Raw genomic sequence first — 22,028 nt, 5'->3', positions numbered from 1 at the left:
TACGCGACCTGCAATGTCCACGTTGCCACGCGAAGTTCCTCTAACCAAAGGCTTGGAGTACTAACGCCCGGTGACGTTCTTGCAGGATGTGGGTTGTGATTGGATATCCAGTCTGTCGGAATCGGAGGAAAGCGCGGGACGCTATCAATTCTAGTCCAGTGTAGGATCTGCTTGGTGCTTGGGCCTCGATCCTGAGATATCATGCTGACCGATCCAAGAAGATCGCCGTGGTATGTCGGTATGTCAATGCGGAAAGAGCAGCTCGCGTGGAAGGTACGCGGAGATGCACGCTCTCTATAAGAGAAGGCCGTCGCCCCACAGGATATACCCCACAATGCAGGTGCGCTTGCTTGTTGCCGGTGGATTATGTGGGAATCGGGCGAGTTTCTCGCTTCGAAACGATAGCGTTTGTTTGATGCTGGAAATGCGGCGGACGTTACACAAGGCCGATCCTGCGGGACTTTCTTCTGCGGTGGAGCGGGTCTTGAACGTGGAAGCAAGGATGAAACAATGCTAGCTAGCACGAGCTTGCAGGATGTGTGGCAAATCAAGACGGGATTGCATATGTAAAGTGGAAAGTGTACCTGTCTGTCTTCAGCATGTCGTAGCATACTTACCATTTCAAAACGACTTGGAGATGTGATCGTGCAGAGGTTGATATTATGTATTAGTCCACTTCTCGTGGTACTCAATAGGTAGAGACAGTCCACCAACTCGGACAAGAAATCACACTTTCCAGCAAGGGATATCATAAACATGCCAATGAAATCAACTCAAGACTTCTCTGCCATGCCTTCGCCAACCAAGCGATGTCGCGCATAAGCAGCCCATGATCAGAGATTGGTCAACCTCGACCACAGCAGGTCTACGCTCATTTCTTGCCCAGTTTGTTCAGGAGCTCCTTGCCCTTTGCGAGCAGTCCACCCTTGCCATTGCCATTGGCCTCCTCAGCCTTGCTCTCTACGCTCTTGTTGCGCTTGACATCACCGCTCTTGCGAACATCGCCGCTCTTGCGCTCGCCATTCTTCTCGATGATGTTGGCAGCTCCACCGCGACCGTAGTGTGTAGGGCCCTTGGGCTCGGAGACCTTAGCAGGGCCCTCGACGTCCTGAGCAGCGCGAGCTACTTCAGGTCGCTCTGGGTCGTTCTGTGCCATGTTGCCGGTTCCACCGCGACCGGTAGTGTACGTGTTTGACTTCAGCGTGGGCGTGGTGAGGTCTTCGGCCTTGGGGTAGTTGGCGGTGGGGTCATCCTTCGCGAGGTTGCCTGGCAAACTTCAGTATATTGTTCGTGAAAATGAATTGTGCCGCTGTATGAAAGGACTTCATGGAGCCTGAATGAGGACAATGGCACTTTGCGCACACTCGGCAAAGCCCAGCCCCCGGAATGTCAAGTGGAGGAGTAGCTTACCAGCACCACCACGGCCATGAGAGAGCACGCGGCTGTGTTCAGCGGGTCGGGTAGCCATTGTGTCTAAGGTGTCGCAACAAGAAGCAGTCGCAATTCTCTTCTTAACACGACGTCGAAGAATGTGCAATCCTTATCGCAGCAGTTGTTGAGCAATAGTGTGTAACGAGCGCAAAGCCAAGGTGCAAGAAGGGTGATAACGAACTTTGCGACAAATGACGCGACCGTCAGTGCCTAGTCTTATACAGCAAGTCTCAAAGAAACTCTTTCACTGTCTTGGCTTGTCCGCCCGCACGAGGCGCAAGAACCAAGGCCGTCTAGGGGAAATGAAGAGTTCTTGCGTCGCTGCAAAGATTTCCGTCTTTCTTCGAGTCTCGTGGTCCGGCATGACCAGCGCCAGTCACATTTTCGCGCCTGGGCACGATGCGCCGGCCGCCTCTCATCTGGGCGCTTTGGACGGTTCGCTTGCCCTTTGGGCCCTTGGAATGGGACGTGTTGTGCGCGTGTCTGACTCCAATGCCGCGTTTACATTAGTCAACTTTAGCCCTGCGGCGGGGTGGTTTGGGCGCGAGCGACGTCATTGGAGGTCGAGCGTGTCTTCAAATGTAGAAACACTGTGGTTTTGAGATGAACTAGATTGCTTGGTGAGAATTCCGTTCAACTGAAGAATTTCCGTGATCTGGCGATGCAAGAGTGATATATGCTCTCGAGGTTGATGCAGAGTAAGAAGCAATTATGTTTGTAATGCTGTTATCTATGCCAAGGCCCCGAAGGCGCCAGCGTGGGATGCACGAAGCCTCGCTGCGGACACCAGGCAACCTCCATCACCAGCTGCTGCGGCGTCTCGTGCCATTGAGTGTCAATGTTCCTCCAGCACCAGCTTGCAATGATTCGCCTGGAATAGGTAGCATCTCACGAACGACAATTGGGAGCATGAAGAAGTAACTTTGGAAGCATCGAGCGTTTGATGCAATCGGTTGTATTCTCTCGTCTCATCTCGTGTTCTAGACTCCTCTCGAAAGCCTTCTATATCTAACGTACAAGTCATTCGAAAGACCGAAAGACATGGAAATCTACAAAATTGCCCCCAAGTCTGAGAAAGGCCTCCACTACCGTCGCCCAGCCGGCGCGCGAAAGAGAACGGCCCCCAATGTCTCGCAACTGCCTCTATGTCATGCCTAAACCCAAAAATATCCTCGCGATGCCCCATATTGTACAGCCATCCATCTAGTGTACACCAAAAATAAGACCCAAACACCGAAGATGCATCCGGAAACTAAGGAAAATTGAACCGAGAGGAGAACGCCGTATGTCGCTAAGTCGAAGATGAGACCGAGATGTCGAAGAAAACCAAAGCTAGTGCGAGCGCTCGGAGGACCCTTGAGACGAGGGCCTCAACGCTCTTGGTTGATTGATACCACAGGCTAGAAAGAGATCTAGTAGTGGTGTATCCCCCCTATCATGGGCTTGAGGTGCCATAGATATTCTTAAAGATGTCAGGTTTGGCCAAGTAATTCAGTCGAACAATTGACATACACAATGAGACGGGGCATTAGCCACCACCGTCACGGGGCTGCGCATCCTTTGGGTCCTTGCGAAGAGACATCGAAGAAGGTCTTGCTGATCGTTGGTTTGGAGCGCCGCCTTCACGTGGTTGAGGTTCGCTGCGGGAGTTGTTCAAGTTCATGCTTGGGAAACGCATGTTGTTATTAAGTAGGTGATTGAAGTCGACGGGTAGATAGTCGATTGTGGAGGCTATGGCAGGCAGTAGCAATGGAAAGTGGCTGAGGCGTATATGTGTGTGGATGTAAAGTGTGCTTGAGATTGAATGATGTTTGTGATGAATGTCTCACTGCAGATGGCGTCCAGGTTTATAAGGTATCCGTCTGCATCAGAGCCTCCAAGAGGCCTGTCGGAAGCGCCACCCCAGAAAGTGCCTTAGATGCGTCCTTCTACCTGACGCCGCTCAGGCACAGGCAACGAAATGCCTTCTTTCAGGTATGACGCAGACCCATTGGAGATTAATTCCTCCACCCATGCCAATGGCAGGCTTCGGTGAAGGTAAAGCTGCGCCTCGGGGCGGAAATCCAATTGGCTAGAGCATGATAAACAAGGCGACAGATAGGCTCCAAAGCTTCTAGCGCCCTTCTCGAAGCTCGTATCTCACACCAGATCGCTGGTGACTCGATTAGTCCACCGCCTTGATTGTCATTTGGGCGATCAAAGCCACAAAATTGTAGCCGAAAGCAGCAGACTAGGTTGACTGTCCTCAGGCAGAAGCGTCGTTGTGGGGGCCCTCTAAGTGGTGAACCCATGTTCGGTGCCTAACAAGGCGTGCGGTGAAGGTCGTCTAGCGGTGGAGCACAGCCGCAGGGTTGAGCCACAAACGGCGGACCACAAGGCAGCCTCCAGGCGCCTAGGAGTCACTTTTGTCGATAAAGAGTAGCCCCAGGTCCTTCGAATCGCCTGCTTTCTCTGTTTCGATGACTCCTGAGCGCTAGCCTTGCTCACCGGCACAACACAGCCCGCCGCCGGTCGCTGTTGAAGTCGATGTTCGCGGGTGCTGAGGCCTGCTGCGCCCTCCACTTTGGGGTCCAAAGGTAATCGTCCGCGGGCCCCATTACCGGCTAGCGCCGTTGGTTCTCCAGGACTCCAGGACAGAAAAGACTGGCGATGCGGTATAACAGAACGCGCGATTTCGAAAATGTTGGGAAATGTTGGTCGCAAGAGGAATGAGGTAAACGTATGACGCCCTGCGTCGGATTGAACGAGATCGCGATGGCCGGACGGGAAGCTGCATTTTCCCAAAGCAGGCCACTAGCCGAATAGCTTCCTAATTGGTAGGTTAGTCACAACTTCCATGGAGGACATCTGCACGACTGCAATCAACTTACACCAGTTGCCATCTCTGGGCTGTACAACATCCGGATTTCCACCCTGTTTGGGTCGGTAGCATGTGGTGGACTTCATCATTGCGGACTTCATGGCTGCGGTCTGAAAAATCGGGAATCCGATGGGGAGGATATGGTATCAACTGTTGTGCAGGAGCTTAAAAAAGGTCGTTGTGAGACGTTGTCTGAGACTTTGCGAAGGGCAAACTTAGAGATAGCGGTTTCGATGGTGCAAGTACTTGTAACAATAGACCGAGGAAACAAGGCCAAGTATTTATTTAAGTTCACTACGTCCTTCACACGCCTTTGTAGACGTCGATATTGACAGCTCTGCCCACGGGGCACACAGCGGTAGACACGGGCTACAGAGGGCAACCCGCAATGATGCGCTGCGTGGCCCTTCCGCCAGGCACGCATCGCGAGCATTGTTCAGCAAGTGAAGCTTGTAGGCAATGCTTCTGTTGCGATGACTCTCAGACAGTGGCCACAAAGGGGAAAGGACGAAACAGCCCAGCCAAAGTGACACGGAGATCCAATCGTGGACCCGCCTCACCTTGCGGTGTCTCAAACACAGGCCTGCGATGATCACGGTAGGGCTGGGTGACATAAGCCACGGAGAAGGGCGTGGAGAAGGACCTCTGGAGGACCAGGGGGCGCGGATGGGAGCCCATTCGCTGCTTCACTCGCATTTGTCGGTGCGCATCCGCTGTGTCAAAAGCAACGGCCGTCGCGCTGCCGCCGTTCCAGCATGATCCCTTACTCGCGGTTTCTAGCCGACTTCTTAACTTCGATAGCACGTCACCCGTGGAGAATTGCGTCTCAAGGCATGCCCGACCCACACACGGCCGCCATGCGCTGGCCTCAGGGTCTCACGTGTGGCTCATTAAACACGTTGTCGCGTTCACAAGCAGCCACGCCGGGTGCAACGTGTTGGCCAGTCGGATCTCGTCCCTGGCGCAGACGCAGGTACAGTGCAGACGTGGATGGTGCTCGAGCACTTCTCGCCGACGCTTCGCACGACTTGTCGACCACCGAGCCGCGGTTTCATCCCTTTCTCGCGCTAAAGTCAACATTGCTGGCTGCAGGTGACTGTCTGTTACAGGAGAGCACCATACTCGTCTCTCACCTGTGTGCCCTTTAGATGTTTCCCGCCTGCGCCCCAACGCCCTCTCTTCGCGAGAACCTGCGCGCGATTGGACAGCTGAGCTGAGGCTGATGACATGTGAAGAAGCCCTGCGATGAGCCTACACACTGCCCCTCGAGCAGAGGACTGCGATGGCGAAGTTTGCCTGATGCACATGTTTCTTTTACACAGAAAGGGCAACTGAGGTCCCTCAGCAGGACCAGTTTGGCCCGTTGCACTGCCAAAGGGCGGAGCAGATTCAAAGGTCCTCCGAGCACCATTCCATCAGCTCAGGAGGACACACGTCCTTCGGCGACCGTCCTTCAGCGCAAGGTCGGCTCGGCCACGAACCAAGTGAGGCTGATGAATCCGAACCGATTTAGAAGCATCCGGCAAAGCAAATACTTGCTTCACAAAGCCGGGCTGAGCTCTCCGACGTGATGCAACCGAGTGCTCATCCAAGCTCCGAATCAAGAGGCCCCCTCCACGCGTCTCCTGATCCTGACAGCCTTCTTATCGCAAGGGCCGAGGACCTCAGAGCATCACGCGGCTCTTGCAGTCTGGCCGAAGTGAATTCATTGGACTTGGGCATGTCCTTGCACAGTCAATGTATCCTCTAACAGAGGACGTCTCTTCCACGTCAGCGACGAGCACGACCGAGATAGCTGAAGATTACAACGTCTGCGACGTCTAGAACATCTTGGGTTTCTTGACAGACTTGATCGCCACATGCATGCTTTCTACAGAATGTTTCAAGCGTCGTCTGTCGTCAAGCAGATCACTTCCGCGCGCATGCTGCTGCGTGGCATGCAGCGCGCATCCCCGCATCAACGCCAAAAGTGATCGGCGCTAAACTCCATTCCCTCCCGTGCCTTCCTTTCCGCAGTGGTACAGCGGGTACGTACCGAAGCGTGCGAGCTTCGAGCTGCATGGCTTCGGTTCCCCACGACATGCCATCAACACATGCTTCTGAGTAAACAATGAGCATTCGATGTCTCTTCTGCGCATGCTTGTCTGATTTATCATATTCGCAAAGATGAAGGTGATTATGTGTAGAGGATCTGTCCAGTCCGTCAATGAGGAAAGTGCTACAAGAACAACAACAACATCATGATATCCAAGTTTGGAATGCCAACCAAGCCCAACTCCGCCAGTGCTGGAGAGCACCTGCAGGTGAACCAGAGACGTAAGAAGTGATGCATCCCCTTTGCAGAAGCGCATCTCTCATCCCTAATTCCACATCTCCAAGCCCTACTCTCAGTACATCTTCCATCATGCGTTTTTTCAGCTTCGCTGCCATCGCTGCGCTCAGCGCCGCCGTCATGGGCCAAGGCATCTCCGATATCCCGAAGTGTGCTGTGCGTATCCATGCTCCACAAAACCGTTTCGATGCTAAACAAGATGACAGCAAGCCTGCTTCGCCAGCAGTCTCGGCAGCTGCGGCGCCACCGACTTTGCGTGCATCTGCGGCAATACCGCCGTAATCGACAAGGTGTCGTGCTGCATCTTCGCGACCTGTCCTCAGGCGGACATTGCGGGTTTGTTTACCCCATCAGATACTTGCCAAGGTGTGTCATGGCTAATGACCGTAACAGTCACTACGCAGCTCGCCGCCTCACTGTGCAAGCTTGCAAACGTTGTAGTAAACACGGCACCTATTTGCGTTGCGACGTCTGCGCCAGCGGGCTTGGCCTCTGCGACACCTTCCATGAGTCCAGCGGCATCAGGCTCTGTGACACTTTCGGGCTCTGCGACGTCGTCTGTTGGAAACGGCACTGCTTCGGCCACCAGCGACTCGAGCAGTGCGTCTGCGTCGTACGCCGTTAGCACCGGTGCGGCTTCCTCGCAGTCTCCGGATACCAAGTTCGGCCTTGGAGTTGTTGTTGCTGGGCTGCTTGCTGTTTTGTAGGTTATGCTATGCCTTGGATCTCAGGCTGGCGGAGAGGACCCTGGAGCATTTACTATCCCATAATGATGGTCATTGGCGAATGATGCGGACTTGGTGATTCAGCTAGATCAGTAGTAATAACAGACATCTATGCCTTTTCGCCTTTCAAGTACTGTATCACAAGCTCGCGTGCATTTGAGCCCCTCAGATTCGAGTATTCGAGCTCGTGCGACACTGCTGCGTGCTTCCGAGGTCGAATCGAGAGAGGCATGAACTACAGTGAAACAAACATCGAGTGTTATGATCAGATCAGATTTCTACACCAAACAAACGTCGTAATGAGAGAAAGATGACCTGTGCGAGAGGTTCAGGTGAGGGGATTGTCGTTGGCGGGGCACCACTCGTATGCTGCTCACGCTTCGCGGAGCTGTGGACCCTCACAACTCCACCACCACCGAGTAGCCGCCGCAGCACCCTCCCGCAGCGACAGCACGCGATCCCTCCGGCACAACATGGAGGAAGCATTCACGGAAAGACAGAGTATACGACCATAGACTTTCAACCTCCACAATGGCAACGAGATCGAACTTCAAGCGGGCGGTGCCCCAGGGGCAGCCGTCTTTCCTGGCGTCTCTACGGAACACCGAGATTGTGGCAGAGTCGAAGGCAATCCTGCCTGCTGGTGAGAGATTATGTGATCCATATCATTGATTGAAGCTGATGGCCATAGAACTGATCAACACAATCCTCGACTACCTGCCCGTCGCCGACATGTTCAGATTCGCCCGCACATCGAAGCGCATGCAAGAGATGGTCTACGACGACACACGCTGGATACAACGACTCAAGAGCATGGGATGCTGGAACGACGTCGAGGCAAAGAAGCGCTTCGAAGAGGCCATGCGCAGGAAACTCGAGGCGCAGAAAGCGGAAGAGGCACGGAGGGCTGGCGTTGCCTTGAATGGTGCAAATGGACTTCCACCTGGAGCAGATGGGCACCCGAGAGTCAGCACGACGCTCTTTGACGCGGCGTTGGAAGAGGACATGCAGCGGAGTTCTCAAGACCACCAAACCCGACCACGAGCCACGACGTTGGATAGAGGGTTCAGTGACATGTCATTGGCACCGGCTGGGGCTCCCGCTGCGCACGCAATACCCATGATAGACCCGCAGGCTGCGTTGAAAGTACTGTCGCGAGTACGCTCGATCAGAGGCGCGGCCAGGCAAGAGTATGGGAAGGTATACGGCGCATTGGCACCGTATTACTTCGACCTGTCGAGATCCACAAGCCATACCGACCCCATCTTATTTCGCACGTACCGCGACCCCGAACAGCAAGCGCACATGCTCGCCCAGCTCAAGACGTTTGCGAAGAGTGATTACGCGCAGGGCTGGTACCAGCGCGAAGAAAAGCTGGATACCATGATTGGGATTTTTGAAAACGCAGTGCTGCGAGAGTTTGAGCAGGGGTATGCGGAAAAGGACTTCGAGGGTCGCATGAAGCGTTTTGCGAATGTTTTGGTTGCGCTGAATGGCGGCGCGGCGTGTTTGGATTCGTTCATTCACAATCACCCGTTGATGCTGGAGAAGGAGAAACTGGGGAATCCGACGGATTGCTTGCAGCATTTCGGGGCTAATCAGTTGAGCTTGCAGCCTTCGCATGATTTCTTTCATGGGCTGGCGGTTGCGCTGAATGAGGAGGCGGGGGGTTATTGATCGCGTGTTTCCGCCGACTGTGGATGTCATGCAGCCGTTTCTGGACAGGGTGGCGGAGGATATCATTTCGGAGTATCTCACGACTCTGCTGGATGAGGCGCACGATATCAGTATTGAGGTTTACCTGAAAGCTATCGCGGGTGTTTTCGACCAAGCACTGCAACTCGCCATTTCGTTGAAGTCCACGCGCGCTTCTCCACCGACCTTCCAGGAAGATACAGTCAAGACAATATCCCGGTGTTTCGAGCAACACATCGACCTCTACCTACAAGAAGAGCTTGCGTTCTTCACACGGAAGTCTGCAGCTGAGGTTGATATTTGGGAGAAGCGGCTAGCAGATGAAGAGCAGACCACCGAGACATTCTACATGGCCAACGTCAACCGGAAAGCTGTGAAGCAAGATTTCTTGGCTTCGTTCAAGAAGGTGGTCATGATGCCGGTCAACGTGCTTCCTACTATCGGAGGTTCCACGACTAAGCCTGCCCCGAGCCCGTCCATGGCAAATGGCAGCGCTAGCCTTGAGCCTACTTCGCGGTCAGGGACGCCGGTTCCTGGTGACCGAGCTCCGTCGCCTCGAGTGGAGGCACCGACGACAGAGCTTGCGGCGAAGGCAGCCATTATGAACTCTCGCTTAGAGGGCATTCGATCGCTTTTCAGCATTGAAGTCGCCTTGAACCTCACTCACATGGCGAAGTCCAGCTTGGAGAGAGCTGCGCGCTTTGTCAGGCTCGGCGGGCAGTCTGGCGAAGAAGCAAAGGAACAGAGCGAGCAGATCTTCATCAATCTGGTGCAGATCCTCGGCAATCGGCATATGAAGCTCGGATTCGACAAGGCCGTCAGTCATCTAGCGGACTACAAACCTCGAGAAGTCGCGGATCACAGCAAAGAGGGTGTTGCGCCGCTTGTTGCTTTCTTGGAACTGGTGAATGTCGGCGATCTGATCCAGCAGATGGTGGAAGTTTTCTACTATCAAGAGCTCGTTGCTGGCAATCTTACCGACCGCGATGACTTTCTCAGTCTGGCATCGAAAGAGAAGAAGCGCTTCGAATCCATGCTTGACGAGCGCGTCGCAGCGGGCCTCAACAAGGGTATTGATGTGCTGATGGACGAGGTGGAGTACCTGTGCGGCACCATTCAACAGCCGTCCGACTTCAACCCGCCCGTCGGACCCAAAGGCGTGGTAGAGATGTTTGACATTGGGCCTAGCGAGGCGGCTACGCGAATAGTGGATATTGTGTCGTCGCACACAAACATGCTGGTGGGTAGCACGGACAAGAACGTGCTGGATGTGTTCAATCAGGAGGTGGGAGTGCGCTTGTTCGCGGCGCTCTGCAAGCACTTGAAGCGGCAGAGAATCAGCGTGGACGGCGCAATCAAGCTCATCAGGTATGTTATTAGTCCATGTTTGGTTTGGATGTGTGCTGATGACGGGCAGTGACATGAACGCATACTACTCGTACATTGTCTCGCTGCGCAACAAGTCGCTAATGCAGTACTTTGCTGCACTGCGCGAGCTGTCGCAAATCTACCTCATCGACCCGAAAGAGGCGAAGGAGATTGCTACCATCATCGCCGACACGGACAGGTACAAGGGCATATTCAGGGCCGAAGAGGTGTACGAATATGCGGAGCGAAGAGCGGACTGGTACCAGATCAAGGGCGCGGTCGAAAAACAAATGTACGGCGTTGGCTGCATGGTCATGTAGGGCGGCTCTGCAAGCCTCAGGCTGATGCCGCGGATGGGGAATTTAGCGTAGTCTACCGCATTTGGCAGGATATGCACGACGGGTATGGTGACATGGAAACGCCAACATGAATCAAAAGCCACGGGCAGGCTGTGAACAAGTCCAGCGCGCTTCATTCACGTTTCCCACGGTCCAACGATATACGCGCCGTGTGATGTATATTGGGCCCGATGGTGGTTCGGATCGATCCGTAGTTCCCCAGCCTCCCACGTCGGCTTCGTTCCTGAGCCCGTGCACGCCGCAAGTGACCATATTGACTTCAACCTCAGCGGCCAGACCTGCAACATTCTTTGCGCATCTGCGAACGTCTGTCTCTGCTTCACGTGTGCGCGACTGCAACCGCACTCTTTGCACCGTCTGCGCTTTTGTAGTCATACACATCTCTACCACGGCGTCCCACAGACCCCGCTACGGCACTACCGCTTTGGAGCGTCCGGCTGCTTGTCTCTCACTTGGGATTGAAGAGTCTAGACGGCGGCGCGAGTGGCCGACTGTAGCTGTGAGATACGTCAAGCTCTCACTTGCGCGCAACTTGGGAAGTATTACCAGCGCCCGGCCAAGCTTCCTCACAACTCTTCATTCTACCATCTTGCTTTCTGGGAGCTACCTACCCCGGTCAGAGCTTCGCATACCCACCACGGCGGAGTAGAGCCACCACTGCAACTGCGATTGAGCTTCGCGGCGACTCGACACCCACTTGCCGACTTCCAGACCTCTCGCTATAACCTCCGCGTAGACTTCGCGACACCGCAACCATGGCGGGTGAGTGCGCTTGCACACTTTACGCGTCGAGCATGTACTGACTACTGCATCCAGAGTCTCTAGCCCCCGATGTCGAGGCGTCGTACTCCGCCATCATCGACGAGATCCTGCGAGCCAGCGATCTTAACACCATCTCCGCGAAGCGCATACGAAAGGGCCTCCAAGAGCGGGTCGAACACGACACCACACACCAGAAGGTAGGTCCAAGCAGTCCTAACATGTTCTTCAAATATACTAATACTACAAATAGGATGCCATCACCGACCTGATCATGAAGCGCTTCGACGCCTTCAACTCCTCCAATCCCAGCCCTCCCTCGCCCTCAGACCCCATCCCCACCGTCGAAAACGGCACATCTACCTCCTCCGCCAAGCGCTCGCCCGCCTCGGAATCCGCCCTCTCTGACCTCGAAGACGCCGCGCCACCCAAGAAGAAGACTAAGAAGACGCGCCCCAAGGAAGACGACGACGCTGCATACGCTAGGAGACTGCAGCAGGAAGAGAACAGCCGCATGCGCAGTACGCGCGGGGGGAACACGAAGAAGCGCGCGCCCTTGCCGAAGAAGAAGACGAAAAAGAAGAGCAGCAACAAAGTCAAGGACGAGGATGACAGTGACATCGCGAGCGGGAGTGGTGCGGAGAAGAAGAGTCCAAGTAAAAAGGGGGGATTTCATGTACGTCCTTCCACCATACTCCCTAACCCCCAAACCTCTACTTTCCCCGTTCTCCCTACTGACAATGCGAACAGAAACCAATGGCCCTCTCCCCCGCCCTCTCCTCCTTACTCAACGAAACACAGCTCTCCCGCCCCCAAACCGTCAAGAAAATCTGGGAATACGTCAAGCAGCGCGACCTCCAGGACCCCGCCGACAAGCGCCAGATCCGCTGCGACGACGCCATGCGCGCCGTCTTCAAGCAGGATCGCGTCCACATGTTCACCATGAACAAGATCCTCAATCAGAATCTGTATGCCGTCGATGAAATCACCGCGCCGCCGGCAACGGTGGGCGTGGATGTCGATGTCGAGGCGTAGATGGGTTGGGCGGGCGGAGTATATATATGGTGGGTGGGAATAGATGGGTGGGGGTGGTTAACGACATATCACGACGCGGCATTGCGGACAGACAAACGAGAACGGCATTCATTTCCTATTTTCTTACTTTTTTTTCCTCTTTCTTTTGGACATGCTTGAGTATTAGCATGGCGCATGTACGGCGTAACCCGGGGGTAGCGCGCATTCGTACCAACACATGGGATCGATCTTTGGATTTTTTTCAAAACGGAGAGAGAGAGGGAGTGGTGGTGGTACAGGTTGAGGTTGGATAGGGTCGGGTCAAGGCGCAGATGAAGAATGGAGAACATTATCAATGTACACGGAAGCTTGAAATGGTAACAAAGTGCGATTATGCTGGCCCAAAAAGCTGTGGTGGACATGACATCAACACCAGTCAAGGGAAAAGGTATCCAACGCCAACGCCACAACAATCCCAAATGAATGACTAGAAGCCCTCAGGCAACCTCAACTGAAAGTCTTCAAGCTCCTCATCGACCGGATCCCCAGCCAATTGGGAGTTGAAGCTATTCAACCACCGATCCTCATCCTCATCCTCCTCCTCATCGCGCGCCAACAACATGAGCTCCAATTCCCTCTCCACATCCGCTGCGGTGCGATATGGCTCCACCTCCTCGTCTTCCTCCCCAGGCGGCGTAACAAGCGTCGCATCCGTCGCAGCCGAACTCGAGCGCGAAAACGCACTGCGCGAACGCGCCATAGTACCCGTGGGCCGAGTGGATGCCGCGCGCGAAGCAGCAGAAAAGGGCGCGGGCTTGGTGACGTTCGAAAGAGGCTTACGTCCCGCGGGAGCAGCGCGGCCTTGCGCGTACCCAATCGTGCTATGGCTGGCCGCAACAGCAGCAGCGCGACGAGCAGGCGTGGGTTCAACGGGGGGCTTGGCCTTCTTGCTCGCCACGAAGCCTGTGGGGAGGCGGGACTTGACTGCCGCGGTCGGTTTGGCGAAGTTTGGTTTCGTCGAGGCGGGGGAGAGGGCTTGAGCAGCGGAGCGAACGCGCATGGTGGACATGGGCTTCCGGGCAGTTTTCTTGGGCACGTCGACGCCCATGTAGCGGCGGGCCTCCGCATCCTCTTTGGCCTGTTCGGCGGCGAAGAGCTTGTCGAAGTCTTCGTCGCGCTTCTTCTTCGAGCGCTCTAGTCCCTCTTCGAATTCGCGCAGCTTCTTCGGGCGCCCGTCGTCTTCAATGGGATTACTGAAGGCCTGCCAGATGCCGCGGTTGATGCTCGCTTTGTCGAGCTTGGGGAAATTCCAGTCCTTGGGCAGGTAGTCGTCCATGTCGTCTGCGAGAGGAATCTCCTTGGGAGGCATGTACTCGACCTCGGGGACGTCATCTTCATCCTCAGCTTCTGGCTCCGGCTGGTGGACTTTGACCTTGGGGCGGCGCAGTCGGGGACTGAGTTTCTGTGTCTTCGCTGAGGAGCCGAGGGGGGCAGGCGTCTTGAATGCATTGGATTTGGCGTTGGTCGTCTTCATGCCCAGCGGTGCGCGCGTACGCGGACCTGTATCAGATCAGCCATGACTACTACATAAACTCTAATCCCATCTCATACCAGCTGGGGTGAGAAATGCATTCTCGTTGCCCTTGCCGTTCGCCTTTCCGGTCGGCTTGATCACGTTCTCGTCATTGAGCGGGATCTTGAAAGGCGTCTTTGGGGCTTTGTTTCCGGGTGTTTTGGCTCCCAGGCCCTTGGCCCCAGCATTCAGCGGTTTTCCGCCGGGCCCGATGGAAATGTTGCGGATGGCATTCTCCTGATCGTGTGCTGCGAGAGTAGCCATGGCGGTGGTTACATTGAGCGAGTCGTGAAGATGCAGTCGTCGACGTTCGGCGTCGTGGTACGAACGGTGTTTACGCTATGCGCCGTTGCTATGCGACCACATTGGGGAAGGCGGCCACTTTTGGGGCCCACATCGACAAAGGGTCTCGGCTTACAAAGGCTAGCGCGTTTGACAGGGGCAGGAGCGCCTCACACCTGCCTGCATCGCAGCCTGTCAAAAGACGATTTCCCAGACAACAACACTCTCCGCCGCATTACATCCTCAATACAGCCGCTGCTCTCACATCTGCAGCCCCTACACCTACAGCCACCCATCCACGCAACAGCCACACACTTTCAGCCGCCATGGATCAGATCAAGAAGGTGAGTCGCCCTATCTACCCCGCCCCGACCCTTTTGCGGAGCTCCTTGCCGTGACAATGGCGGCCGTACAACAGCACGCATTTGCAGTGGAACGGAGCTAACAAGGCCCCCACAGCGCATGGAAGCTCTCCGCATCGAGGCGGACGAGAGCAGCGCCCGCGCCGAGGAGCTCAAGGCCAAGGTCAAGCAGCTCGAGAGCGAGACGACACAGAAGGAGCAGGAGATCACATCCCTGAGCCACAAGAACTCGGTGCTGGAGGGCGAGGTTGAGAAGCTCGAAACGCAAGTCAAAACCTACAAGGACGAAGCCGGTGCAGGTGCCCAGGCCGGCTCCACGGCCGAGGGCTTGCAGCGCAAGATCCAGGTCCTTGAGGAAGAGGCTGAGGAGTCTGACAGGACGATCCGCGAGCTCAACGAGAAGTGAGCCCTCTTTTACGCTTCGCCGCCTTCTCTGAATACTTACACGTCACAGGCTCCGCCAAACCGACGTCAAGTCGGGCCACTACGAGCGCAAAGTCCAGGCCCTCGAGCAGTCCCGCGACCAGTGGGAAACCAAGTACGAAGAGATGGCCAAGAAATACGCCGACACCAAGAAGGAGCTCGACGACTTTGTCAAGGAGATTGGTAACATCTGATTTCCGGCAGGTCGCGCCCTTCAAGTTGTTGACTGTATCTAGCCGGCTATTGAGCCCAGTGTCGAAGCCCACCCAGCGAGGCCGGACTGTCCGCATATTTACTGGGACGTCTCGGACGCTTGGTGAAGCTTGGAGTAGGAGGAATCATCACACCCCTTTACCCTTTCCCTGCATATCGGTTCCTTTCGTGTGGCTGCTTGCTGGCGGGCATGTGCTTTAGATAATCCCTGAGCGCAATACAGTATTGCGTCCCGTCATTGACTTTAATTTGTGTTTGAACACCGAAGAACTTTTGGGAATCTATGTCTAATCCAAACGCCGCGCTATGCATAAGGTCGTGGTATCATCGCGCCGTCCCCTAGAACTGGATCCTCCGCTTCCTGCCCGTGTACTTGGACGTCGCCTTGACAACCTTGCCCTGCTTCTCCATCTGGTCCTTCTTCTTCAAGATCCACGCCTTGCTGCCCTTCTTCTCCTCGCCCCGCTTCATCCCCCTCTGTCTCCGCCTCGCATCCTCCACATCCACGCCATCCATGCCCCTCACCACACCACTGATATCCCCATCCACCTCCCCACCGCCCACCGTCAGCACCAAATACGTTTTCGCATTCTTCGTGCCCTCGTCGTCTAGCAACAATCCCGCGCCAAACCCTGCCTTAATCGCCGCCTGACTAACCATCTTCTTCTGCTCCTCATTCTTCGGATAGAACTGACACACGGCTCTCCCGCCCCTCCTCAAACTCGCATACAAGCCGTTGAAAAACCTTGACAGCCGTGCCGCAGGCGTGTCCCACTCCTCACTGCTCTCCGCCTGACACAGCCACTGCACCGCACTGATGCTAATTGCCGCATCAAACGTGCCCGGCCGGAACGGCACACCTTGTCCCGCATCGGCAAGTAGTAGGTCGCCCTCGACGTCCTTTTCTAGCGCGACGCCCAGCATCGACGCGCTGATGTCGAAGCCGATCCAGACGTGTGGGCCACCCGGCGTGTCGGGCGCGGGTTCGGAGAGGATTTCACCACTCAGGCCGGAGCCGCAGCCGACGTCGAGGATCAGAGAGGGTGAGGTGAGCGAGAGGAGGGAGAGGGCGCGGTGGGTCATGGAGGATTGGATGGAGCGGATGCGCGAGGAGGTGGTGTATTTGCGGGATTCGGTGTCATTGTAGAAGAGGTCTGGGGGGCTGAGGAGGTGGTTAGATATGAGGTTTGGGGGAGTGTGTGATGGTGGATAGCGTACAGTGTGTCTTCTGGTCGCGACATGATTGCCGTTGGTTCTCGTTCTTTCCCTGGAAGAACTATATTCTTATGATCGTATGCGTATTCGTGTGCGCAAGTCGTCCTTCTTCGTAAAGTCACAGGTCGTGGCGTGAAGATCGCAAAGTCGCAGTAGTTGGAACCTCGCCAAGAATTCCCTCACAACTTTTTGATGTTCTTCTTCCCCACACACATCCCGCCGCTCAACATCCCGCGCTAATCCGGTCCCACTAATAATCCGAACCGGCCACCTAACCTCTGACCTCATCGCTCGCATCATCAAACCTCACCTTTCAAAAAAAAGTCCCTCCCCAGTATAACAATTATGTGGATATTACCGCTCCTAGGCTACGTCGGCGTGATCCTTGGCTTCGGCTTCTTGACGCTCGCTATAGGTACATACCACCCACTTCCATCCCAGGGTCTTGCCGCGAAGCATACTAACACCCACTAGCATCCGGCCTCTACTACCTCTCCGAGCTCGTCGAAGAGCACACGGTCCTCGCGAAGAAACTGCTCTACCGACTGATCTACGGCGTCATCGTGCTGCAGGTGTTGCTGCTGGCTGTGGATGGGTTCCCTGTGGGACTGAGCGCGCTGAGCATTGTGTCGCATGCGATATATGCGCAGAACCTGAGGAAGTTTCCGATTGTGAAATTGACGGATCCGCTGTTTTTGGTTTCTTGTGGTATGTATGCTTTTGATAAACGAGGGGAGTGAGAAGGGGAGAATTGGGGTGTGTCAGTGGAGTGCAAAGCTATGCGCCCGGTGCATGGCAGAGTCTTTGCCTAGTCTTGATGAAGCGTCCCTGTTCGCCAGGAGTTTGGAAGGGCGTATTAGTGTCCCCTTTGGCGTATTGGTAGTCTAGACAGGTCGTGTGGTGTGCGGTGATGATTCGTATTCATGGGAGACCTGAGCTGACGTCGGTGTAGCACTGGTCATTGCCAACCACTACCTGTGGTTCAGACACTTCAGCGCGCCGCCCCCGAGCTCGTCGTACTCATCATATCCTTACTCACGCGACGCCAATATTCCTTCGTTCACGGAGATTGCTAGCTACTTTGGACTCTGTGTATGGCTCGTACCGTTCGCGCTCTTCGTTTCTCTATCTGCCAGCGAGAATGTTCTACCGTCTATGGGATCTGAGTATGCGACAGGAGAGGGAAGCAGCTACATAAGTGCTGGCAAAGCGCCTGACGCTTTCGCCAGTGGCACTGGTAGTGGTGTTGGAGGCAGCAGTACCGGTATGGAAGGAAAGAGGAGGGCAAGGAGTGGAACGAATGCAGGTCTCGCTAAACAGGTCGTCACTGGAGTAAGAGAATGGGTTGGAGAGACTGGCGAGGTAATGGGGTTCTGGAAAGGAGAGAGGACAAGGCCTACCTTCTGAAGAGCCAGTTACGAGTGTACGAATATATGATGATGATAAAAGAGCCTGGCTATCTCCAAAGTGAACTTTGCTGAAGTGAGTGAGCTCTGACCGGTGCGTGTAGCTTCAGGATAGGCAGTCGGGAGACGGTTGTGTGGCCGCAAATCTCATTCACAAACGGTCCACGCTAGCGTTTGGTCGACCTAGATCACATCGCCGCCTCCGCTCCACCTCTAAATCAACAAGAACATGAACGCCGAGAAGCCTGCAATGGCTAAATCCGCGCCCACCAGCACGCGAAACCTCCTCAAGGGGGCCTTCAAGAGATCCTGGGAGAAGCCAGCTCCCCCAAAGAAGCTGCTCGCCGAGTACGTATCACTGACTCCGCCTCAAGACTATTCTAACATGTTATCTAGCCGCGTGTCAGTGCTGCTGAAGTCGCCTGTTGGGCGTGACTTCACGCTCAAGACAGCATCTGGCGTTCTCTTCAGCATCCACTCCGTGATGCTGATCGGCGGCCCCAAGATGCTTGAGGAGTATGTCTTTCCCGGGGGCGCCACCCAAGCCCATCCGCCCACGGAGGTCGACCTCCCTTCACACCACCATCCGATCTTGATTGATCGCTTGGTGACCTTTCTCTACACGTCGGAGTACCAGTTCGACCCCAAGGGGCGTGAGGCCCAGGAGTTGAAGCGTGGTAACTTCGACCTCTACACCGCCACGCACGTCCCGGCGGATAATCCGCCTTCAGCAGCAGTCACGGCTTTGGTGGGCATTCGCAGAAACATGTACTCCCTGCTTATGTTCGCTCTGGCCGAAGAACTCGCTTACCCAGCCCTCCAGACATCCGCGTACGATGCGCTTGTTGGCTCGCTCCTCCTCCGCCGCCATTTGCCCATCGACACACTCAAGGAACTGGTAGAGGCTACCTTCGCCCCGCCTGGAGACCCAGCCCGTATCTGCAAGGACGATGCCGGCGTTCTACAGAACATGGTCGTCGCCTCTGTCATCGCCTACGAGGCCAAGAACTGGAACGAGCAGAGCCGCAAAGACTGGACCGAGTCAATCCAGGCCCCTGGCTACGCCCCTTTCTGGACTGCTTACAACACTGCCTTGGCAGAGAACGAAGACCTCTTGAAAGAGGCTCAGATCGCGAAGGAGACGGCGGCGAGGAGAGCTAAGGCGGCGGCAGATCGCGAGGCAGCCATGCAGCTGATGGGGCATGGCGATTCAAACGGTTCTCCCCCTCCCAGGAAGAATCGTGGCATCAAAAAGACGAGGAAGAAGTCAGCGGTCCGGGAGCGTAAGGAGAAGAGGGACAAAGCGAGGGACGCAAACGCAGGTGGCAGCGATGCCGACATGGACATGGAGATCTGATTGGCATGGGCATACCTGGTCGTTTGGACGCGTGAAGCCGCACTGTTGAGGTGCCCGTTCACCTGCACTTTCTCTAGCTTAAGTGACTCGTCCAATTACACACTGTTTGAACACTCCTTTGCTCGTCTACCGCACACTTGAATTTTACCTCAACTCATTCAATTCACACAAGACCTCACATCACTCTACATTTACATCATGTCCTTTCCTAACTTGCCTCCGCCTTCTGCTGGTCTCCCTGCTCGCCCACCGCCTATGAACGCGTCCTTTGCGCAGCCGTCTGGCCCGCAAAAAGTCTTCTACTTCGGCAGTGGCGCTCAGCCAACGACCACAGGCGATCCCTTCGCGGCTAGCAAAGAGAGCAAACAAGCTCCAGCGGCAGTAGAGCCGCTCGATGCGCGTCATCCTCGCAGTGTTCTGCGCAACTTCCTCGCTGGCGGCAACTTTGGCTTCAAAGGGCACGCCCAGCACAACCTCAAGGCGTAAGTACCCCTCCAATATGCCTCGAATCACATCTAACACATTCAGACATGGCGAATACCTCCTCGCCACCCCTCTCGGACGTGACTTCGCGCTGGTCACCAGTGTCGGCGTCGTGTTCAAGGTGCACGCCATGATGCTGCTTGGAGGCTCCAAGAAGCTCCAGGACAGCATCTTCCCTGGCGATGTAAGTTCCTGGAGATCTATATAAGCTTATCTTTACTCTGAAGCTATACTAACGATGCGGTGAAGACCTCCAGCAGTACGCCCGCCGCCTCGGTCGATCTGCCGGCCGCCTTCCACCCTATCCTTATGGACAGGGTGATTGAATTCATCTACACCGGCACATACGCCGACAGCGAGTTTCCCGAGCTGCGGCTCATTCAGAACGCGACCTCGTTCCCTGAAGACTCCGAAGCCGTTTCGTTCGCGCGCCCGGACCTCGTTGGCGCAAAGTTCCACATGCACATGTGTGCTGTGGCTGAAGAGCTGGAGTTCCCGTCGCTGTATGCGCTCGCGCATAACAAGATGGCAGATTTGGTGGCGGGTCAGTTCGTTTTGCCGTTCCGCCTTGCTGAGCTCGTGGGCGCGGCATTTGCGCCTAGGGATTCGGAGCTGCGCGTCTGCGAGGACAGGGAGGGGTGGATGCAGAAGCTGCTTGTGACTGCTGTGCTTGTGCAGGAGGGCAGACATTGGTCGCAAGACCACAAGCAGGAGTTTGGCCGGGCTTTGGTGGGGGATGAGTATAATGTCTTCTGGGACATGTACGAGGATGTGAAGGCGGACTGTGTCGACTTGCTCGAGAAGGCAAGCGACACCGGGGGCAAGAGGAAGAGCAAAGGCAAGGGCAAGTCCAGTTCCGCGCCCGAGGGTGGCGTGCAGAAGAGGACGGCGGCGAAGAAGAAGCTGCTGGAGAAGAGGTCGGCGGCGCTGGTGAGTGGATTGGAGAGGATGGGCGTGGCAGAGGACATGGAGCTGTGAGCGCAGCAAAGCAGACCACAGACATGCATTGTAGACATGATTGTACATAATAATACGAACAGAATCTCCTCCCCTCCTTCTAAATCTCTTCATCTCCAGCCGTGATCCCCATATCCAATCAATCAAAGACCGAATCCATCCCTCCAAACCTATACCCACCCCCCTGCACCTCCCCACAATCCACCCATTGCAACTCATGCGTCATCTCCGCCCCCTCCGACTTCAAATCCCAGCCCTTCAAGCCCCTCCCCTCTCCCATATCGCACTGCATCTGACTCTCGAGATACACCACCACCCCCTCGCCGCCACAATGCATGCTAAACTGCGCATAACTCGCATACTCCGCGCGCAGGAAAGATTCAGTGATGTCGTACACGCGGCCCATTGTGGCTCCCTCGACGCTCGCAGTCTCCATGAAATCCCCAGTCTGGCAGTGCTCCAGGTACTGTACAGAAAGAGTCTGGGGCGCAGGCTGCATGGGTAGCATGCGCCGCCAACTCGCCTCCGGGCGCAGATAGATGGCGCGAAGGGATGGAGTTGAGGCCCATTCCATCTCCTTCAACCGATCATAATTTCGGCGGCCTTGGAACGGCGGGAACCATGGGGCGAAGTGTTGTTGTAAAAGTTGATTCGTCACATAGTCCTCGAGACTCCGACATGTTTCTGCGCGCATAAATAGGAGTTGTTGGAGTTTTGGCGATTTCTGAATCGTGGTGTGGAAGAAGCGTGAGACGCGTTGGGCTTGGAAGAGGTAGTTGATGGGTGTGAGGTGGCTGAGGATGAATTCGAGGAGTTCGGTGGTGGAGAGGACGCGGTCGCATGCGGAAGTCATTTTGCCTATTTTGACGAGAAGATGTGGGGATAATGGTGAGATAGGTGGTGGTGTAGTGGTAGTTTACACTGATGTTACAGGGTTGCGTCATCGCCTGCCTGGGCCGTGTCAGGCAACCCATAATCCAACCTGTCCGCAGCATAACGCCTTTCAAGGCGTCTAAAAGTGCAAGCATGGCATAGACGTACACGGAGTTATCCATACGACCTCATGTCTTCTGCAGTGTGGTTCGCTGTGACGTTATTGAGTGCTGCATTACACATGGAGTATGTCGGCTATAACCGAAGCGTCTATGCAAAGAGCGTACGAAGTTGGATTCTTTCTATTTGAGTAATTACATATGTTTCATGGCCTTAACGCC

General features: G+C 55.3%; 13 protein-coding genes across 13 annotated transcripts; 7 read left to right on the top strand and 6 right to left on the bottom strand.

Annotated features, from left to right (window-relative positions):
* Nucleotides 1–871: 871 nt before the first annotated feature.
* Nucleotides 872–1,468, bottom strand: SNOG_03458 (hypothetical protein; the record flags this gene model as incomplete). Its single annotated transcript, XM_001793969.1, has 2 exons — nt 872–1,266; nt 1,363–1,468. 2 exons carry the CDS (start codon nt 1,466–1,468, stop codon nt 872–874), a joined length of 501 nt encoding a protein of 166 aa, XP_001794021.1.
* A 1,295-nt stretch (nt 1,469–2,763) lies between these two features.
* Nucleotides 2,764–3,109, bottom strand: SNOG_03457 (hypothetical protein; the record flags this gene model as incomplete). Its single annotated transcript, XM_001793968.1, has 2 exons — nt 2,764–2,831; nt 2,968–3,109. The coding sequence occupies 2 exons, from the start codon at nt 3,107–3,109 to the stop codon at nt 2,764–2,766; spliced, it is 210 nt and encodes a 69-aa protein (XP_001794020.1).
* Nucleotides 3,110–4,771: 1,662 nt separating this feature from the next.
* Nucleotides 4,772–5,371, bottom strand: SNOG_03456 (hypothetical protein; the record flags this gene model as incomplete). Its single annotated transcript, XM_001793967.1, has 2 exons — nt 4,772–5,030; nt 5,172–5,371. The coding sequence occupies 2 exons, from the start codon at nt 5,369–5,371 to the stop codon at nt 4,772–4,774; spliced, it is 459 nt and encodes a 152-aa protein (XP_001794019.1).
* Nucleotides 5,372–6,695: 1,324 nt separating this feature from the next.
* Nucleotides 6,696–7,330, top strand: SNOG_03455 (hypothetical protein; the record flags this gene model as incomplete). Its single annotated transcript, XM_001793966.1, has 3 exons — nt 6,696–6,779; nt 6,830–6,989; nt 7,017–7,330. The coding sequence occupies 3 exons, from the start codon at nt 6,696–6,698 to the stop codon at nt 7,328–7,330; spliced, it is 558 nt and encodes a 185-aa protein (XP_001794018.1).
* A 549-nt stretch (nt 7,331–7,879) lies between these two features.
* Nucleotides 7,880–10,731, top strand: SNOG_03454 (hypothetical protein; the record flags this gene model as incomplete). Its single annotated transcript, XM_001793965.1, has 4 exons — nt 7,880–7,991; nt 8,040–9,010; nt 9,060–10,411; nt 10,461–10,731. The coding sequence occupies 4 exons, from the start codon at nt 7,880–7,882 to the stop codon at nt 10,729–10,731; spliced, it is 2,706 nt and encodes a 901-aa protein (XP_001794017.1).
* Nucleotides 10,732–10,837: 106 nt separating this feature from the next.
* Nucleotides 10,838–11,419, top strand: SNOG_03452 (hypothetical protein; the record flags this gene model as incomplete). Its single annotated transcript, XM_001793964.1, has 1 exon — nt 10,838–11,419. The coding sequence occupies one exon, from the start codon at nt 10,838–10,840 to the stop codon at nt 11,417–11,419; it is 582 nt and encodes a 193-aa protein (XP_001794016.1).
* A 106-nt stretch (nt 11,420–11,525) lies between these two features.
* On the top strand, nt 11,526–12,564 carry SNOG_03451 (hypothetical protein; the record flags this gene model as incomplete). The annotated part of the gene is made up of 4 exons (XM_001793963.1): nt 11,526–11,562; nt 11,596–11,729; nt 11,783–12,205; nt 12,331–12,564. 4 exons carry the CDS (start codon nt 11,526–11,528, stop codon nt 12,562–12,564), a joined length of 828 nt encoding a protein of 275 aa, XP_001794015.1.
* A 466-nt stretch (nt 12,565–13,030) lies between these two features.
* Nucleotides 13,031–14,380, bottom strand: SNOG_03450 (hypothetical protein; the record flags this gene model as incomplete). The annotated part of the gene is made up of 2 exons (XM_001793962.1): nt 13,031–14,103; nt 14,155–14,380. The coding sequence occupies 2 exons, from the start codon at nt 14,378–14,380 to the stop codon at nt 13,031–13,033; spliced, it is 1,299 nt and encodes a 432-aa protein (XP_001794014.1).
* A 344-nt stretch (nt 14,381–14,724) lies between these two features.
* On the top strand, nt 14,725–15,663 carry SNOG_03449 (hypothetical protein; the record flags this gene model as incomplete). Its single annotated transcript, XM_001793961.1, has 3 exons — nt 14,725–14,742; nt 14,858–15,162; nt 15,215–15,663. The coding sequence occupies 3 exons, from the start codon at nt 14,725–14,727 to the stop codon at nt 15,375–15,377; spliced, it is 486 nt and encodes a 161-aa protein (XP_001794013.1). The 3' UTR covers nt 15,378–15,663.
* Nucleotides 15,664–15,735: 72 nt separating this feature from the next.
* SNOG_03448 (hypothetical protein) lies at nt 15,736–16,637 on the bottom strand (the record flags this gene model as incomplete). Its single annotated transcript, XM_001793960.1, has 2 exons — nt 15,736–16,558; nt 16,615–16,637. 2 exons carry the CDS (start codon nt 16,635–16,637, stop codon nt 15,736–15,738), a joined length of 846 nt encoding a protein of 281 aa, XP_001794012.1.
* Nucleotides 16,638–16,956: 319 nt separating this feature from the next.
* SNOG_03447 (hypothetical protein) lies at nt 16,957–18,018 on the top strand (the record flags this gene model as incomplete). The annotated part of the gene is made up of 3 exons (XM_001793959.1): nt 16,957–17,026; nt 17,086–17,319; nt 17,564–18,018. The coding sequence occupies 3 exons, from the start codon at nt 16,957–16,959 to the stop codon at nt 18,016–18,018; spliced, it is 759 nt and encodes a 252-aa protein (XP_001794011.1).
* A 228-nt stretch (nt 18,019–18,246) lies between these two features.
* Nucleotides 18,247–20,835, top strand: SNOG_03446 (hypothetical protein; the record flags this gene model as incomplete). Its single annotated transcript, XM_001793958.1, has 4 exons — nt 18,247–19,335; nt 19,651–19,856; nt 19,903–20,041; nt 20,107–20,835. 4 exons carry the CDS (start codon nt 18,247–18,249, stop codon nt 20,833–20,835), a joined length of 2,163 nt encoding a protein of 720 aa, XP_001794010.1.
* Nucleotides 20,836–20,953: 118 nt separating this feature from the next.
* Nucleotides 20,954–21,667, bottom strand: SNOG_03444 (hypothetical protein; the record flags this gene model as incomplete). The annotated part of the gene is made up of 1 exon (XM_001793957.1): nt 20,954–21,667. The coding sequence occupies one exon, from the start codon at nt 21,665–21,667 to the stop codon at nt 20,954–20,956; it is 714 nt and encodes a 237-aa protein (XP_001794009.1).
* Between the last annotated feature and the right edge of the window lie 361 nt (nt 21,668–22,028).

Source organism: Parastagonospora nodorum (assembly GCF_000146915.1).
Source record: "Parastagonospora nodorum SN15 chromosome Unknown scaffold_5, whole genome shotgun sequence".
Taxonomy (NCBI): Eukaryota; Fungi; Ascomycota; class Dothideomycetes; order Pleosporales; family Phaeosphaeriaceae; genus Parastagonospora; species Parastagonospora nodorum.
This window is presented reverse-complemented; position numbering and strand designations above follow the sequence as displayed.